The sequence below is a fragment of the Erinaceus europaeus genome, chromosome 4 (assembly GCF_950295315.1).
Source record: "Erinaceus europaeus chromosome 4, mEriEur2.1, whole genome shotgun sequence".
Taxonomy (NCBI): domain Eukaryota; kingdom Metazoa; phylum Chordata; class Mammalia; order Eulipotyphla; family Erinaceidae; genus Erinaceus; species Erinaceus europaeus.
The window spans coordinates 103,088,214-103,106,148 of record NC_080165.1 but is presented as its reverse complement, the minus strand read 5'-3'; the positions used below and the strand labels follow the sequence as shown (position 1 = coordinate 103,106,148).

Sequence of the window (17,935 nt, the reverse complement as noted above, 5' to 3'; positions counted from 1 at the left end):
AGCTGGCCTGGCCTGGCCCGCCTTAATCGCCAGCACCTCTGGTTTTATGCACCCCTCCTTCTCTTTTCCACCCCTCCACCCAACCTTGTGGCACGGGGGAAACCGCGTGAACTATTACAACCCCCTCACACACACACCCAAGTTCGGGTCCCACGCTCTGGTTGGGCGGGCTGCGATGCGTCCTGAGCCCACGCCATGCGGGCTGCACGTGCCAGGGTACCCGCGCTCTCCTCCCCTGCCCCCCCCTACTGAAGTGCTCCGAAACTACGGAAGAAGGATGTTGGGGTGTCGGCCACCAGCTCCCTCAGCCAAGACAGACTTAGCACATGTCAGCCACGTCTCCACCGCACCCCACTCTGTGGAGGACCCCGAGGAGTGGGCGTGCACGCTGGCGCAGGCCGGGAGGTGCGCATCTGGCGCTGCAGTGCGCAGGAGGCATGTTGGGGATCACTCAGGGGTGCCGTGGGGGGGGTCAAGGGAGCCCGCCGTGGCTCCCCACTCCGCCCCCGCCGGGGCCATTTCCTAGAAAGCTGCATCAATGTGGCCGCTGGTCCGCAGACACTGGGGGCGAAGAAGCGGGCTGTTCTGCGTGGCCGCGGGCGGCCCAGCCCCCACCCCAGACCTGCGGCAGCCCAGGGCACCCGCCCCAGGGCACCCGGCCCAGTCTCCTGATGGCGCCCCCCAAGAACTGGGTGGTGTCTGCTCCAGGGTCACATTCTCTCACGTCGAGAAGCCGCCCCCTCTTACATTTCACACCCGTGGGGGTAGGTGGGTGAATGTCGTCCTGGTCCCTTTTATATCGTGGGGGCCAATTTAGAACTGCCCAGACACCCCCATTTTCAGGGGCAGACCCTTGCTGGGTGGGAGAGCGAGCCTGCTTAGGGTTATACCCACCCTCCTTATTTTTACACCAGTTCCAAAGTGTCTGCGCTCACCCCACCCGTCATTCCTGAATCTTAAAACACGGAATGGTGAGAGGGCAAAAAATAAAAAAGAAGAAAAGAGGGGGTCCAGACTCGCTTTGCACAAGCCCCACGTGGAGGGTCTCATTTTGCCACGAAGCACGTACAGAAAAAAAAAAAAAAGTGCTAAATGAGAGGGAATAAATAGGAGTCGCCGGTATGGGTTTTTTTTGGTTTTTTTTTTTTTTCGGGTTCCCCTATCCGGGGCCCCTGGCATGCGGGGCCGGAGAGAGGGAGAGGGCCTCGGAGAGCTAGGGAGAAGGGTGGGGGGTGCGGGGGACCGCGTTTGAAGTTGGGTCGGGCCAGCTGCTGTTCTCCTTAATAACGAGCGGGGGAAAAGGAGGGAGGGAGGAGAGACTGAAAGGAGGAGGGGAGGGCCGAGAGGGGAGGGAAGGGGTGGAGGCTCAGAGGAGGGAGGGCGGCCCGAGGGAGGAGAACCAACTGCCCGGCCAGTTTGCGTCACTGCTTCGGAGAACAGTGAACTGAGCGAGTTGCAGAGAGCGAGACAAGTTTGCAGGGAAGGGCCGGCTGAGGCTGCAAGCCCCCAGGGCTCGTGTGGCCTTGCCGCCCGCCCCTGCCCGATCCCTTCTCCTTCTGCTCTTCCACCGTCCCCCCCCCCACTTAGCCAAAGGCCGGAGGTAAGGGGAAACCTCCCCAGCACCCCCTTAAAAATTGTTTTCTAGTCCCGAGAGAGCAGGGGAGCGAGGGGCGGCCGCTAGTCATGGAGCTGCTGTGCTGCGAGGTGGACCCGGTGCGCAGGGCCGTACGGGACTCCAACCTGCTGGGTGACGACCGCGTCCTGCAGAACCTGCTCACCATCGAGGAGCGCTACCTGCCCCCCTGCTCCTACTTCAAGTGTGTGCAGAAGGACATCCAGCCATACATGCGCAGGATGGTGGCCACCTGGATGCTGGAGGTGAGGCTGTGCCCCCCGACCATCCTCTTACCCCGCCAAATCCCCGGGCCTCGCCACGCAGCCCCCCCCCCCAAAAAAAACACCTAAGCGAGCCCCCCCCCAACCTCCGCCAGCCCCACTCGGGCGTGTGAGCCTTCCCAGTTCCCTGTGCTGGGACGCGTTGGTTTATTTCTGGCTCTTGCAGGATGCAAGATAGCTGTCGGGGGGGGGAGGGAAATCTGGGAGCCGTGAGGCCGTGGTGGGGGTGCATCCTGCGCGCGTGTTGCCTGCATGCGGCCACTTCCCCCCCCACCCCCACCCCCACTCCATCCGGACCTGTCTTGGACCACGCCGCGGCCGCTTTAGGTGCAGCAAGGAAGCGCAGAGGAGAGAGGGGTCGGGCGCTAAGTTTAAAAAAAAAAAAAAATGCACCCCTCCAAAAAAAAAAAAAAAAAAGGCCCGAGCTGAGACGCCCTGTCTTAAGGTCCCGCATGCGGTCGCGACTCCGCGTTGGCACTTAGGGGGAGGGAAAGGGAGGAGGAGGAGAGAAATGGGGAATTCAGGAGCCCCGGAAGTCACTCTGGAGAATCATGGCTTTTCGGGGAGCCCCCAAAGCACCACTTTGCCACCCCCACCTTGGTCGCAGTCTTTGGGGAGCACGCCGTGTGCACCCCACGTTGGACCTGCATGAGCTTTCGCCATGTTGCTTTGCAGCCTCAGATGGGAGAGGTTGTGAGGGGACGACCCTGCTCCTCCTAGCACCCCAGTATCCCGGTCACCCCACTTTCAATAAAGCTTTGCCACCCCTCCCCCCAACTCAGCTCCAAAAAGTTACTTACAGTTCAAGCTGGCAGATTTTCTGGGTGCAGAGATTGGGTGGGGTAGGGGGGAGGTGGTATGCAACAAGAGGGGGGACATCGGGTACCTTCAGAGTGGAGGTCAGAGCCCCCCAGACTCTCTAGGGCGACCTCCAACGCCTCTTGTCCCCCCCGGGGGACGGCGGCGCCCCCACTTTCTGCCCCTGTGGGCCTCTGCCGGACGCTCCCGCCGCGCTGCCCCTGCAACTTCGCCCCCGGGATCCCGAGTCCCGGGGGGCGCAATCCAGCCCTGCCTGCTCTCGGAAACCTCCGTTTCGGACAGCCTGGACCCTCTTGGGGGTTTTCATGTAAAAGAGGCGTCTCTAGGATATTTTCTCGATTTTTAATTATTTTTTGAAGCCGCTCCCCCCCACACACACACGCCCGAGCCGCGGCTCTCTTCCTCCTCCGGTCCCTCCCCCCTTTCCCACCGCTCCCCACCCCACCCCCTCTATAGCGGCGCCTGGGGCTCTGGGGGCTCCCGCTACATTTTTTTCAATTGTCGGGAACGGTAGAGCAGAGTCTGGGGGTTCGAATGAACCCAAGAAGGAGACCCTCGCGGCTTCCAGAATATTTTTATTGATTTTTTGAAAAGATGACGAAATCCAAAAAAGAGAGCGAGGGAGTTGGAGGAGGCGAGCGGCCAGCGGCCAGCGGGAGGGGAGGGGGGGGTGCGGGGCGCGCCGCGTGTTTCCTCCACCCACCCCCCCAAATTTGGAATCTTTAATTCACCTTTTTTTAATTGTTATTTTTTAAGGCACCCGAAGAATAGCCCAGCGCTCTTGAGGTCTTGAGACGTTTACCCCCATTTTCCTCATCTTTATTCTCCGCACATGCTCTACCCCCCCTATAAATAAATAAATTAATTAAATAAACAAACGCCGGCTGCTGTGGTTTCCTAATGGCACTTTGTGTCCCCCGCCCTCCCACCTCTCCCCTTCTCCCCAGGTCTGCGAGGAGCAGAAGTGTGAGGAGGAAGTTTTCTCCTTGGCCATGAATTACCTGGACCGCTTCCTGGCGGGGGTCCCCACCCCCAAGACCCACCTGCAGCTGCTGGGGGCCGTGTGCATGTTCCTAGCCTCCAAGCTGAAGGAGACCATCCCGCTGACCGCGGAGAAGCTGTGCATCTACACCGACAACTCAGTGAAGCCCCAGGAGCTGCTGGTAATCTCCCCCTCCTCCCTGCTCCCTCCTCGAGCCTCCTCTGACACTCTAGCATGCCCCCCAGCCTCCCCCAAACAACTGCCCAGCATTCCGGGTAACTCCATCCTAGCTCCTTCTGTTCCTACTGTGTACTGAGCACCCCGACCACATGGGGAAGGGGGGTTGGTAGTGCGTGCATATGTGTGCGGGAAGGTGGCACTGGGTTCTGAGAAAAGATTGCAGATCACTTCCATGCATGATGTGGTGCCCCCTTGGGGCACAGAGCTGTAGTGAAATGTGAATGGAGAGAGACCCACACATAGTAGTTGCTCATTAAACACCAGCTCCACGAGCAGAGGCACAATCTTACGCTGCATCGGAGGATCTGAGGCTTCTTCAGTGTGTCCACCCACTGCACACAGACACCCGTCCCTCCACCCCCTCCTGCTTTTCCAGAGGAAGACCCACCCCCACCTCCACCCCACCCTTCTCCCCCCAGCCTCCTGCTCAGCCCCGCTCCAACCAGGGATGGCAGCCCCTTGTGACCTGCACATTTGCCCATGTCCCACCCTCAGTTCTCAGTCTGTATTCCCTCCTGAGGGGCTCAGAAAGGGGGCGCCTCTCCCCTCCCCCTTCCCCTCTTGGCGGCCAGGCCTGCACAAAGTCCACAAGGCTTAGCCTGCCAGCACCCAGCTCTTTGTGAGCACAACCCTCCATTCTGGGGCTGTGCTGCCACCTTGTGGCAGACACGCGCAGGGCAGGGGGCGGACTCGTGGAGAATGCAGAGGGGGGCCTGGATGACTTCACCTTTGAACCACCGCCAGATTTCAGCGGCCTCTGGTCTGGCCTAGAGGCCCTGAAAGGTGCTTTCTGCTGGGAGAGCTGCCTGCTTCAGCAATGGGACAGTCATGTTCCCCTGGGAGAAGGGAGAGCTGGGATTTCAAGCCATCTTAGAAGACACAGTAGGCCATCAGGGCTTGTGTTTGTGTTTTCACCCAACTGCTTACCAGAAGCCCAAGCAGACTTGAAAGCTGGCAAAGAAAAGAATATATAAACCTATGCTGGACTGGCAAAACGGCTCACCTGGACAGTGCTGTCTTGTCATGAGTACAATCCACTTTCAAGCCTGGGTCCCAGTGCATTGAAGGAAGCTTCAGTGCTTTTTTTTCATAGTTTTTGTTTGTTTTGTTTTGTTTTTGTTTTTTTAATGCTGGTAGAGCCAGAAAAGAAGCAACATCTCCAGGCTTTCTTCAGTGCAATGGGGGCCCAGATTCAAATCTGGGTCATGCACAAAAAGTCATTGCACAATCTAGGGACTGAGACAGTATAGTGGTTATTGCAAAAAAAAAAAAAAAAAAAAAAAAACTCATGCTTGAGGTACCAATGGTTCAATCCCCGGTACCACCATCAGCCAGAGCTGGGCAGTGCACTCACTGGTTAAGGAAAGAAAAAGCAAAGGTGTAATCCCAATCAATGAGCTCTCTCTGGCCCAACCTGTTTTCTTTCACAAATGCAAACCCCCCCCCCAATCCCCAGTAGCTAAAAAAAAAAAAAGCAGGCCAAACAAAACTGCTATCTAAGTGGGCTGTGGGGTGCAAAAGAGAAGAGTCCTGGCTGAAGGTTTCTGTGACCTTGGACAAACCTTTCATCTTGCTCTTACTCACCTCTAGCTATTGAGGGACAGCTAATGACATCCTAGACCAGTCACAATGACCAAGGCCTGTGACTGTCATCCTTCCATATGTCTACATTGTGTGTTTAATTCAGCTACTGACTTGAAAAGAGACGGTGACAATCAGAGCATCATTCTTCACCTGTATGATGCTGGGCATCAAAATCAGGACCTCATACTTTAGTGTCCAAAGTTCTAGTCACTGCACCACTTCCCAAACTGCCAGGAGAAAGTTCCCACAGAGAGAAAAGTGGCAGTTCGGTTGTTGTTGCTCTTGGTGCATCAGCTCCAGTCAAGTTGGTTGCCAAGTGGTTGAATCAGGAAGCCTTATTTCCAGTTTGATCTGTGCATTCTTTATTTTACGTATTTTTACCCGAATACTGCTCAGCTCTGGCTTATGGCAGTGCTGGGGATTCAACCTGGGAATTGAGACATAGCCATGAAAATCTTTTTTTGCATAACCATTACGTTGTCTCCCCAACCCCCTTTTTTGCCCTTTTTTTATTGTTGATATTGTTAGATAGGACAGAGAGAAATGGAGAGAGGAGGGGAAGACAGAGGGGGAGAGAAAGATAGACACCTGCAGACCTGCTTCACCACCTGTGAATCGACTCCCCTGCAGGTGGGGAACAGGGGGCTTGAACTGGAATCCTTATGCCTGTCCTTGCGCTTTATGCCAAGTGCGCTTAACCCGCTGTGCTACCGCCAGACTCCCCCCAGCCCCTTTTTTCATATTTATTATTAATAGTGGGTGACAAAGTTGTAAGATTACAGCTCCACACCCACCACCAAAGTTCTGTGTCCCCACCCTCCCACCTCCCAAAGACAACCACCACAGTTCTCACAAGTCTTCAGTTGTGCCTCCATTTTCCATGAGGGATAAAAAGGTAGTTAACCCATGGGTGGAAATATATAGCTGCTCAATCACCTTGGCACCCCTACATTGTAGGTTCAGCTTTTGGGGTGGTCAGACCACAGAAATGTCTGGAAGCTTAGGGCTGGGTTGCGGGTGGGGATACCAATTCAAAGGAGGTCTCGAAACTTTACATCAGGCTCAACCTGACGCTGTTGACTGGCTATGAAAGAAGGGCAAACGCTAGAAGAAGAAGCAAAACTGGGGGGGGGGGGTCATTTTGACAGATGGCCTCCCCTCCCCCAACAATCTAGCCGTGTCCCAGTCTCAGCATTTCACATGCACGCACCCAGAAGGCCTACTTGGGGTGGTATACTCTTCCTTTTCTCCCTTCCTCCTGCAGGAGTGGGAGCTGGTGGTGCTGGGCAAATTGAAGTGGAACCTGGCAGCTGTCACCCCTCACGACTTCATCGAACACATCCTGCGCAAGCTGCCCCAGCCCAACGACAAGCTGCCTCTGATCCGCAAGCACGCGCAGACCTTCATTGCTCTGTGCGCCACCGGTAGGAGTTGGGGGCGCGTCAGCGGGGAAGGGGGGACTGTGGTGGTGGAGCTGCAGCGCCCTCTGGGGTTGCTCCAGAGGAGGCCGGCTGAGGTACCTACTGGTGCCAGTCGTTTGCTGGTTCAAACGAGGGACTTCCTAAGCTTGCATTCCTGACCTGTGGTTCCTTCACTTTGCCGGAGCTGGCATATTCTCTCTGTGTCTCTGTCTCTGTTAAATTCACAAATGGTTTATGAGGACAGGTGTGGGAAGAGAGAAAAAAACTGCAATACCTGTTAAAAAAAACTCTTTATGGTGTCTAAAGTACCCTGAAGATTACGTGTACCACTCTGGCTGTGTCTAGGTCTTTCTTTCATCTTTTGAAGGAAAGGATACCTTAGAGATAAGCCCAAGAGGAAACTTGAGGCAAGGTGGGAAATACAGGTGAAAGGAACACAGTCCTGATAAATCTGCTCCCCGCCCTGATAAAAGTGAGGGGGAGACCAAAGGGGCGTTTGACTGCTGGACCTTTATTGCTTCCTCACTGCTCCTCCACAGATAGGGTGTGAACTTGAACTTGGTTGGCTTTCCATATATAAAGACTGGTCTTCTAAGACCGACTGGCGTAACCACACTGCAGTTACAACTGCCTTTCTCCCGTCAAAAGCTTCCTCCAAACCCACCATGAACATACAGTTCTTACTAGCCCACTGACTGCATTTTATTAAAAAAAAAAAAAAAAAACTAGAGGTGGTACAGTGGGTTAAGTGCACGTGGCACAAAATGCAAGGACTAGCCTAAGGATCCCTGTTCGGGCCCCCGCCTTCACTTCACAAGTGGTGAAGCAGATCTGCAGGTGTCTTTCTCTCCCCCCTCTGTCTTCCACTCTCTCCATTTCTCTCTGTCCTATCCAACAAAAAGGACATCAATAACCACAACAATGTTAAACAACAAGGGCAACAAAAGGGAAAATAAATAAATTAATTAAAAAAAAACTAAAGGCAATATCTTGACACTTCACTCAACTGAAGCTTAGCCACTTGTTGCTTTCTTTTTTTTTTTTCCATTGGTGGTGGCCACAGGGAAAAGATAGCAAAAAAAAAAAAAATTCCTCACCTGCAGGGGGGTTGCTTCATAATCGGTGAAGCAGGTCTGCAGGTGTCTATCTTTCTCTTCCCCTCTCTCCCCTCCTCTCTCCATTTCTTTCTGTCCTATCTAACAACAATGACAGCAACAATAACAATAATAATAATGATAAACAACAAGGGCAACAAAAGGGAAAAAATAGCCTCCAGGAGCAGTGGATTTGTAGTGCAGGCACCGAGCCCCAGCAATAACCCTTGAGGCAAAAAAAAAAAAGATAGCCAAAAAAACCCAGCATGTTGGCTGGAGAGTAACATAATGAATGTGGAAATAGGCTTTCATGCCTGAGGTTCTGAGGTCCCAAGTTCAGTCTCCTGCACCACCATCAGCCAGAGCTGAGCAGGGCTTTGGTTTAAAAAAAACTGAGCATAGGTGCCAGTCTGCCCCCTGGGGTGTGGGAAAGACTCAGCCTCCGTTTTTTCCTGGTCAGAGTTCTGTAACTAGGGCTTGGGGTGACTCTTCATGATACTTGGATACGTGTTCTTCCTGAGAATGGACAGATGCAAGAGTATCTAGGTTCTGCATTCACTGTCAAAAGGTCAGGCTTGGCCCAGAATGGTCGAATGACTTTGGACAGACTACCCAACCTTTCAGAACCTCAGTTTGTCTAAGAACACCCCTGTTGACACATGAGTCTCCAGCCTTTTGGGAGGGGGTCAGAGAAAGGAAAGTTAGAAAGAGATGGTATGTGAGGAAGACACTGTAAACCTGGGAACGTCTGGAGCCATGTGCTGAGGTGTTTGTTGAGAAGGTACGGCCACCCTGACTTTAACCCACAAACATAGTGACAATTCCAGGGACGCCCATCTCCACCTTCCCTGATTTGCGTGCAGGCCTCCAGGCTCCACAGCCTGGAAGTCTATGCCCTGTGTCCCTTTGTGGGGGCTAGCAGGGGGAGGGGGTCACACTGCTTGGAGCCTGGGGGGGTTCCCTGCTGCCTTTCAGGCAGTAACCATTCTTCTGCTTCCTTCTCTCCTGCTGTCTTGACCAGGGACCCTAGAGGTCAGTTCCTTCTTGACTTGTCATTTTGCCCGTTTCCTCTGCCTTATTATGACTCATAGCAGGGGAGGGGTCAGCCAGCCTTTTCTCCCCTGGCCCCAGGACAGCTGTCCCCGAAGCCCAGCTTCCCCATTGCCCAGCTGTTGACAGCCAGACTTCTGTTCTGACCTTGTCTCTTGACTGACGTGCTTGGAGTGGAGGGGGGTCCTCCTCTCCCTCCTCCTTCTCTCCCTGGTCTCTGACAAGGATAGGACTGGGGCTAGGATTCCCAGGGTATAGATAGATTCCTTGGGTTCTGTGAAGGCTTACTAAGGTTGGGGATCCCCTCCCCCACCTCTGGCCTTCTTTCCCAGATCCTTGGGGTAGCTGCCAACTCTAGTGCCAGAGCAGGGAGCCTGGGATTCAGAGACTGTGGACAGAGGTCCAAGGGGAGGCAGAGGAAGTTGCAAAGACTGCCTTTCAGGAGCCCTGGGCTAGCTTTTGGGGTGCGGTGGGGGGTGTAGGTTAATAGGAGAAAGGACGATGAAGACCAGGAGCAGTGAGTGCTGAATGTGAGAGCAGAGATTACCCTGGGAGGTGCAGGGTCTGGGGGTGAACAACTGCATCTCAGGGGCATTTCTTCCTCCGATCTGCACTTGAACTTGTGCTGGAGTCCTGTACACACACACATTTCTCTCTCTCTCTCCTCCCCGCCCCCCCCCCCCTCTGGAGCTGACAGTATAGAAGCTGCTTCCAGTTGGATGAGATTGCCCATTTCTGGAGCCGGAGTGAAGATGGCCTTTCTGAGCCCCTCTGCCTAGGTCCTGGCACCTGTACTTCTCTCCTGGCCTCCCCATGCCTCCCCTGAAGCTGGAGGCACACCTGTATCGAGGGTCCCAAGGGTGCATGAAGAGGGGAGGGGCTGTCTGTGGGAGGTAGTCGCCACCCCCAGGCTGTGGGGCTAGTTGTGAAAGAGCTGGCAGGAGCTGTGCACAGGCAGCCGATGTGTGTGTGTGAAAGGGAACAAGAGCGAGAGAGCCGGGGCGGAGGCAGAACAGAGCAGCCACCGCCTTGCCTTGGCCTCACTGCCCCAGAGGCCGCTGCTTGGTGCCCCTCACTCAGCAGGTCCCATCTGTGGAGTTTGGGACCGGCCTGGAAGCTTTGGACCCTGGGTGGGCTAGGTGAAGTCTAGTGCTCCCCTCTCCCAATTGTGAATTTGCTAGCAGAGCCCATCCCCCCCAAAAAAAAAAAACTGTAGATGAGGGAGAGAGACCATTGAAGGTGGTCCACCTGGCTCAGGAGTTTTCTTGGCACATGATGTCGTTCTCTGACGGATGGTGCCAGGCAGCCTAGCAGACCCAGTGGACTGGTGGGGAGGAAGTGTTCAAACATACACACCACCACCCCACCACCACCCCACGCCGCCACTATCTTCCTTTTTGCTCCAGAACCGTCCCCATGCCCCCTGCACTTTGGAGCTGGAGAGACATCTTGGGCTGTGATGTCTCTTCCTCTCACTGTTTGTTTCTGTCTCTGTCCTTATCTGAATGAACAAATTATCCAGAGAGGTGAAATTGAGCACACAGAGAGATCCCCACTCTCCCCACCCCCCTAAAAAGGCTGCTTTCTGTTGCTTGTGTGTCAGTGGGCAATCCTCACCCCAGAACCCCAACTCCGACCAGGTCTGGTGTGCCCTCCCAGCCCTGCTGGCTTCTACAGCTGGTTGAGGACTTTCCCTCCTGGGAACCCCTAGAATAGAGTGGGGGGTCCCAGAAAGGGAGGTTGCCCCGGGCAGATGTCAGGAAAAAAGAATTGAAACTCCCCTTTCCATGGGGAGCCCCAGGGCTGCCCCAGCCTGCTGTGGGGTCATGGGGCTGAGGGGAAGTGGGTGCTTCCCCAGGAGTCTCGGTTCTGCTGTGAGTGGCCCCAGGGCCTAGCACTGTGCAAGGCTGTCTCACTTCCCATATGGCTGGGAGCTGAATGGAGGGGGCCTGAGGGTGAGCAGGATAGTGTATGCTGAACCTGTTCGGGAGTGGCAGAGAAAGCAGGTGTGTACCCTGACATCATTTCCAGGCCTGCAAACGAGCAGAGTGCAGCTTGGGGGTTGGGGGCAGGGGTGCAGGGGCAGAGAAAGCTGGCCTGGGCTTCCTTCTTGCACTTCAGAGAACAGGTAGCTCGCCCTCTAGTGGAGAGCAGATGCAAAGTGCTTCAAGGTCTTGGTCACCCAAGTCAAAACAATGAGCTTACTTGCTTAACTTAACAGCCCGGGGTCATGTAACCAGCGGTTTAAACCTTTGTTGCTGAGAACTCATTTTTCTGGGACGCTCTTAACCAAAAAGTGCAGACACTGAGGCCAGGTTATGATGCACCCAGTTCAGTGCACATATTACTGTGTGCAAACACCTGGGCCCGAGCCCCCAGTCTCTGTGGGGGTACGCTTGCTTCACTGGCCATGAAGCAGGACTGCAGGTATCTTTCTCCCTCTCTGTCTTCCCTTCCTCTCTCAATTTCTTTCTGTCCTATCAAATAAAATAGAAAAGAAAGAGAAGGAAAGCAAGAAAGAAAGGGCTGCCAAGAGCAGTGGGTTTGTATCTCTGGCACCGAGCCCCAGCTGTAGCCCTAGTGGCAATAAGGAAAATGAATACATAGGGAGCCGGGCGGTAGCAGTGGGTTAAGTGCACGTGGCGCGAAGCACAAGGACCGGCGTAAGGATCCTGGTTCGAGCCCCCGGCTCCCCACTTGCAGGCGGTGAAGCAGGTCTGCAGGTGTCTATCTTTCTCTCCCCCTCTTTATCTCCCCTCCTCTCTCCATTTCTCTCTGTCCTATCCAATGACAGCAACAACAACAACAATAATGATAACCACAACAACGCTAAAACAACAAGAGCAACAAAACGGGAAAAAATGGTCTCCAGGAGCAGTGGATTCGTGGTGTAGGCACCGAGCCCTGGCAATAACCCTGGTGGCGGAAAAAAAAAAAAAGAATACATAAAAAATAAGCGCTTCTTCCTGCTCTCAGCAGATTAAAGAGCTTCCTTAACCAGTTCAGAGAAGGCTGCAGCTGGCTGGACAGGCACCCCAACCTCTTTGCAGGTATAGAAATGAAGGTTCAGAGAGGTCAGGGACCTTCCTGGTTCTCAGACAACTCAGCCTCCCCAAAGTCCACTCACCAGTCCTTGGTGCTTCTGGGCTCTCTGACCCCAGTTCTCTCAAGTCTTTGAAGAGTTCTCTCAGTCTTTGAAGAGTACTCCCTAGTCTCCGCAGTGCTCGTTTCTGTCTGAGTGCCTCCTTGGAGAGGTTTATTTCTGCACACCCAGTCATGGGGGAGGCTCCCCTCTGGGCTGAATTTCTGTGAATTTACCCCTTGGGGGAGTCATCCAGTGCTTCACCACTTCTGAAGCCCCCCACCCCCGCAAGTAGAGACCTGGGTCCTGAACCTGAGTCCCTGAATATGGTAATGTGTGTGGCAAACTGGATGTGCCACCGCCCAGCCCCGTGTCTCATATTTACTTCTGGCCACCAGGGTCATTGCTGAGGCCTTCATGCCTGTATGACTCCACCATTCAGAATGGCCACTTTTTTTCCCCACTCTAGATTGAAAAGAGAGGGAGCGGCTGGGAGGAGAGACACCGCAGCACTGCTCCACTACATGTGAAGCTTCCCTTGCAGGTGCTGCTCCCATGTGGTGGGGGGGGGGTCTCAAACCCGGGTCCTCCCATGTGGTACGTCACGGGCTCTGCAGGGTGAGGCACTTAGCTGTGCCCACGCCCCCTCTACCCAGTGTTTCCCTGGCCAGGTGTGACTTTGCCGTGGTGAGTAAGGGGCTAGCTGACTAGCACTGTTACCGGGAAGGCACACCCTGTTAGTTCTGGCTTATGGTGATGCGGGGGATTGAATCTGGGATCTCAGGAACCTCAGGCATGAGAGTCTTCTGCAGAACCAGTGTACTGTCGCCCCAACCCAGAAATGGATTCTCTGTCATTAAGGATAGATGTCGCGATGTATGTGAAACTGACACAAGAGTTTCTCCAACAGGATTCACTCATACCCCACACATTTCTCCCAGAGACTTCTCCGTGCTTGTTCTATTCAGTCAGACAACAACAAGAAAGCGGGAGAATGCTAGCCCTGACCCACAGATGAATTTGGGCTGCAACTGGAAGTTTGAAAGGCTCTGCTTTCACAACCTTTGACTGGACAGATGGGTCCGGAGGGCCTGAAGGGAGGGACTGAAAGGGGTACCACAGTCTGGCCCTGCTATCAAGTGCCACCGTGGCTTCCTTTGAACTGTCTTAGGGTAGAAAGGGACAGCAGCTTGAGGTCTGGGGAACACCCTGTTCTGTTGTGAGGGGTGCTGGCTAGCAAGGCTCCCTAGTTCTGGGGGACAAGATAGTTTCCTCAGAAGCATATTCCTTATAATTTTCTTAGCATTACAACCCACTGGGTCAGGACCCCCCCATCTCCTGCAGCACCCCAGGACCACCCATATGTGTACTCCCCTTCTCCCAGAAATTAATTAGTCTGCTAAAAAGAGGAGTTCGTTTTGCATGCAGCAGGCAGGGAAGCTGAGCATGTGGGAGGTGTGCTTAGGGTCCGGGGCCTGGGGCGGTTGAGGGGAGAATGCTCCTGCCCTTCCCTGCCAGATGCTCCCACCCAGGGCCTCCATGGGCCCGGGGCCATGGGCTGGCCGCCTGGCCGAGTTATGAATGTCGCAGGAGGACACTAACGAGGTTATTGGGCAGAGAAGCCGCCTCATTGCCGCGTGTGGAGGAGACCTACAGCAGCGCAGGGGACTGTGGGGGGCTGGCTTTGTCACCAGCATGGGGACAGAAAAGGCACTGGGGAGGTTCATGGGTGGCAGGCAGAGATGGTACATGGGCCAAGGTGACAGACAGAGAGGGCTAGGGTTGCCCGCTGCTGGAGGCAGGCAGAGATTGGTGGTGAACAGTGGTGCTAGCAATACCACTAGCTTAATAGGGGACAGACCTCCACCGGCTATTGTTCTGACCAGGCATTGTGGAAAGGTGGTTCTAGACTGAGCCGTTCTCTATCTGACCTTTGAGCTGTAACACCTCTTTTTTTTTTTTAATTATCTTTATTTATTGGATAGAGACAGCCAGAAATCAGAAGTGAAGGGAGAGATAGAGAGGGAGAGAGAGTGGTCCCGGAGGTGGCGCAATGGACAAAGCACTGAATTCTTGACCATGAGGTCCCAAGTTCAATTTCCAGCAGCACATGTACCAGACTGATATCTGGTTCTTTCTCTCCTGTCTTTCCTGTGAATAAATAAATTCTTTTAAAGAGAAAGGGAGGGGGGAGAGACAGAGAGACACCTGCAGGTGGGGGCTGGGGGCTCAAACCTGGATCCTTCCTTTTGCACTGCAATGTGTGCACTCAACCAGATGCGTCACCACCCGGCCCTCCTCCTCTTTTCTTTAAACATTTATCTGTTGTCACCAGAGTGATTGCTGGGGCTCCGTGCCTGCATGATTCCACCACACCTGGTAGGATCTTTTTTTTTTTAATTATCTTTATTTATTTACTGGACAGATACAGCCAGAAATTGAGAGGGAAGTGGGTAATAGACACTTGTGAAGCTATCCCCCTGCAGGTCGAGGCCGGGGGCTTGAACCTGGGTTCTTGCGCATTGTAACATGTGCACTCAACCAGGTGTGCCACCACCCAGCCCCTTTTGTTTGTTTTTTAAGTGACCTGGGGGTAGTGCACTCAACATAACACACATTACCATGCACACAGACTCAGGTAGGTTCACGCCCTCAGTCCCCACCTGCATGGAGGGAAGCTCATGAGAGGTGAAGCAGTGTTGTAGGTGTCTCTTTCCTCCTTTCTATCTCCCACTTTTCTCTCAGTTCTTCTCTGTATCTGTCTCTCTGTATCTGTCAAAGAGAAGAAAGAGGAGTTTGTGTGGTGGCGCTCCTGGTTGAGCGTACATGTTACAGTGCATGAGGACCCAGGTTCAAGTTCCTGGACCTCACCTTCAGTGGGGGAAGACAGACAGTGGCCACTAGAAACTGGATTCATCATTCAGACACTGAGCCCCAATCATAACCCTGGTGACAATAAAATCAAGTGTGTCCTACAGGTGAACCGGAATGTGGGTCCCTATGCTGTAATTTAATGGGTGACCCGGCTCTTCCCTGACCCTTACCTCCACTTCCGCAGAGGTGGTGGCCATGAGCTCTTGGACCTGTGGACACAAGGCAGGGCTGGGGTGTCTTCAGCTCTGGGCCTTCTTGGGTTTCTCAATCACAGCATTGGGGTGAGATGGGGGAGGGTGTGGGTTAAGCAGAACATGGGGGTCTGGCTGCTGTGACAAGATTAAACAGTGACTGTCTGGCTGCCACTGGCCTGGGGGACAGTGTGGCCGAGTGTGGTCAACCAGCTAAAACAGACAGATTCAAACTCCCTGGCTAAGTGCTTCCATGAGGAGCAAGAACAGGGCCTATTCCTGGAGAGCTGCAAATGGAGAGGGGTTGAGCCCCACGACTAGGTGGTCACTTTGCATTCTCTCTACAGCATTGCTCAGCTCTGGCTTATGGTGCTGTGGGGGATTGAACCCAGGACTTTGGAGCCTCAGTCTTGAGAGACTTTTTTGCATCACCATTATACTGTCTCCCCCACCCACCACACCCTCTTTTTATTCCCCAGCAAGAGAGGTTTGCTAGAGAGAGGCATAGCCCATGGGACAAGGGAGAAGGGCTCTCTCATGCTGCTGACTTCCCTCTTTCAGGGTCTCTCCGGGCCGGGAGGCATCTGCACTCCCAGCTTCCCTGTGCCTTAACCACCCACCTGTTCTCCCCGCAGACTTCAAGTTCGCCATGTACCCACCGTCCATGATCGCGACCGGCAGTGTGGGGGCCGCCATTTGTGGGCTGCAGCAGGATGAGGACGTGAGCTCCCTCACTGGGGATGCCCTGGTGGAGCTGCTGGCCAAGGTCACCAACACTGACGTGGTAGGTGACTGTCGCCTCCGGGAGGGGGGTTGGGGGAGACGTCCTGACCCCGAACTGGAGAGGGGAGGAGAGCATCTTCACGACGGTGGCGGCAGATGTTCTCATTATCACTGTTGTGGGTGGTGTTTTCTCTTTCCCAAGCTCAGTATCCCACCAGAATGTAAACCCTGGCAAGTGAGTCCTCCTCTGGGAGGGAGTTGGGAGCACTCCTCACCAGCTTCCCTTTGTAAAGGGGTGGCCTCCCTGGCAGGGGTGATTTGTTCAGTGTTGCCATTTGTGTCCACACCGCCCCAGGCTGCCTGTCCTCCCAGCGCCAGCTTGCAGCTTTGTGGGCACAGAGAATTAAGGGCACAGCCTCTCCTCTGGCATACACTGCACTGCAGGGGCTCAACCCTCACCCCCCCCCCCCAACATGGTGTGGCCCCACCATCTCTCACTTCCCTGTTGTTCACTGCTATGATGGACCCAAGAACACTTCAAATTTCCCACTGCCTTGCAGGTGTGAGGAACTGTCCCCCTGCCCCCATATTCTGGGTGTCCCTGGGGGTGATCCAGAGGCTGGGGCTCTGGTTGTCAGGATTTGAGGGTCCTTAGAAGTAGAGAGGCTGACGGAGTCCAAGGTCCAGTACTCTGGAAGCTCTAATAGGAAAGTCCCAGGCAGGGTTCTGAGCTGGCAGCTGCAGTTCCTGTGCTTTCCACCAGAGGGTGGAGAAGAGGCAGGGTGGGGGCTTAAGCTTTGTAGCTCTGATTCAATCCTGGGCACTCAGCGCCTTGTTCTGGGTGCAGCTCCAGAAAATTTCTGGTTTGTAAAAGGTGTTAGCAGGTGAGGGTAGATAGCATAACGGTGATGCAAAGAGACTCCGATGCCTGAGGCTCCGAAAACCCAGGTTCAGTCCCCAGCATCATCTTAAGCTAGAGCTGAGAGCCCTGGTAAACAACACAAAAAATGTGTTTGTTTTTTGTTGTTTTTGGTTTTCCCTTAAGGTGTTCGGTGTAGGGCCAGTTGGAGAGAGAGGTGTTGGTGCTGAGATTCCAAAGTAGAAACTTTGGATACTGAATTTCCCCTGGTGCCGTGGTCCCTCCCCTGTGTGCACATAGCACGGCGTGTGCCTTGCACAGTGAGCTCTCACTCCACACCTGGCCACCACACGGACACACACACACCTCTTTATGTTCCAGGGTTGTGGCTGGGGTTCTGTGAACAGACTCACTGCTCTCAGCAGACTTTTTTTCCAGATGGGGGAGGGGAAGAGAGCGAGGGAAAAGGAAAAGATCCATCACACAACACTACTTTACCACTTGTGAATCCCCCTCCTTTGGGTAATGTTCCCATGTAGTGGTTGGGGGCAATACAAAGACATTGAGAGGCAAGGGGGGGACAGAAATCTGCGAGCACTCAGAGAACACCTGCAGCGCTGCTTCGCTGCTTGTGAACCTACCCCTTTCAGGTGGGGGCTGGTGGCTTAAACTCGGTTCCTGGGGCATTGTAACATGCAAGCTCTACTGGGTACATCACTGCCCAACCCCAAGTGTGACTTTTAACACAGATGGAAAGACCCTTCACATTAGCTCCCATAAAGCGTGCTTTCTTGTCCCTCTTGGGACAGGTCCTGGGCGGAAGTCAGCATTTATAGCAGTGGCACTCTTCCCTCCGCCTCTGAGTGTCTCCTATTAAGGCTGCCTTGCGGGATGGCCTCCCAGCCCCTGTAGCCAAGCCCTCCCTCGACTCCCAGAAACTCATGCCAGAACCCGCCTGCTCTACCCTAGGCCTGCCGGCCTCCGCTGGGTATTTATAGCCCTCCTCCCACCCCCACATCATAGTGGCCTTCGCTGATCAGAGGCCCCTTCCTTTCCTAGGGTGTCACCGAATCACCACTTGGTAGTTCCTTACTTTTCAAGATGGCTGACATGTTTGATC

At 54.2% G+C, this 17,935-nt stretch overlaps 1 protein-coding gene across 1 annotated transcript in view; it reads left to right on the top strand.

Annotated features, from left to right (window-relative positions):
• The first annotated feature begins 1,415 nt into the window (after positions 1–1,415).
• The window catches only part of CCND2 (cyclin D2), a 30,182-nt gene continuing 13,662 nt past the window's right edge, over positions 1,416–17,935 (top strand). The window contains exons 1-4 of the mRNA XM_007526255.3: positions 1,416–1,878; positions 3,663–3,878; positions 6,786–6,945; positions 15,869–16,017. Coding sequence (XP_007526317.1) covers positions 1,684–1,878; positions 3,663–3,878; positions 6,786–6,945; positions 15,869–16,017 — 720 coding nt within the window. The 5' untranslated portion in view covers positions 1,416–1,683. The remainder of the gene's footprint in view (positions 1,879–3,662; positions 3,879–6,785; positions 6,946–15,868; positions 16,018–17,935) is intronic.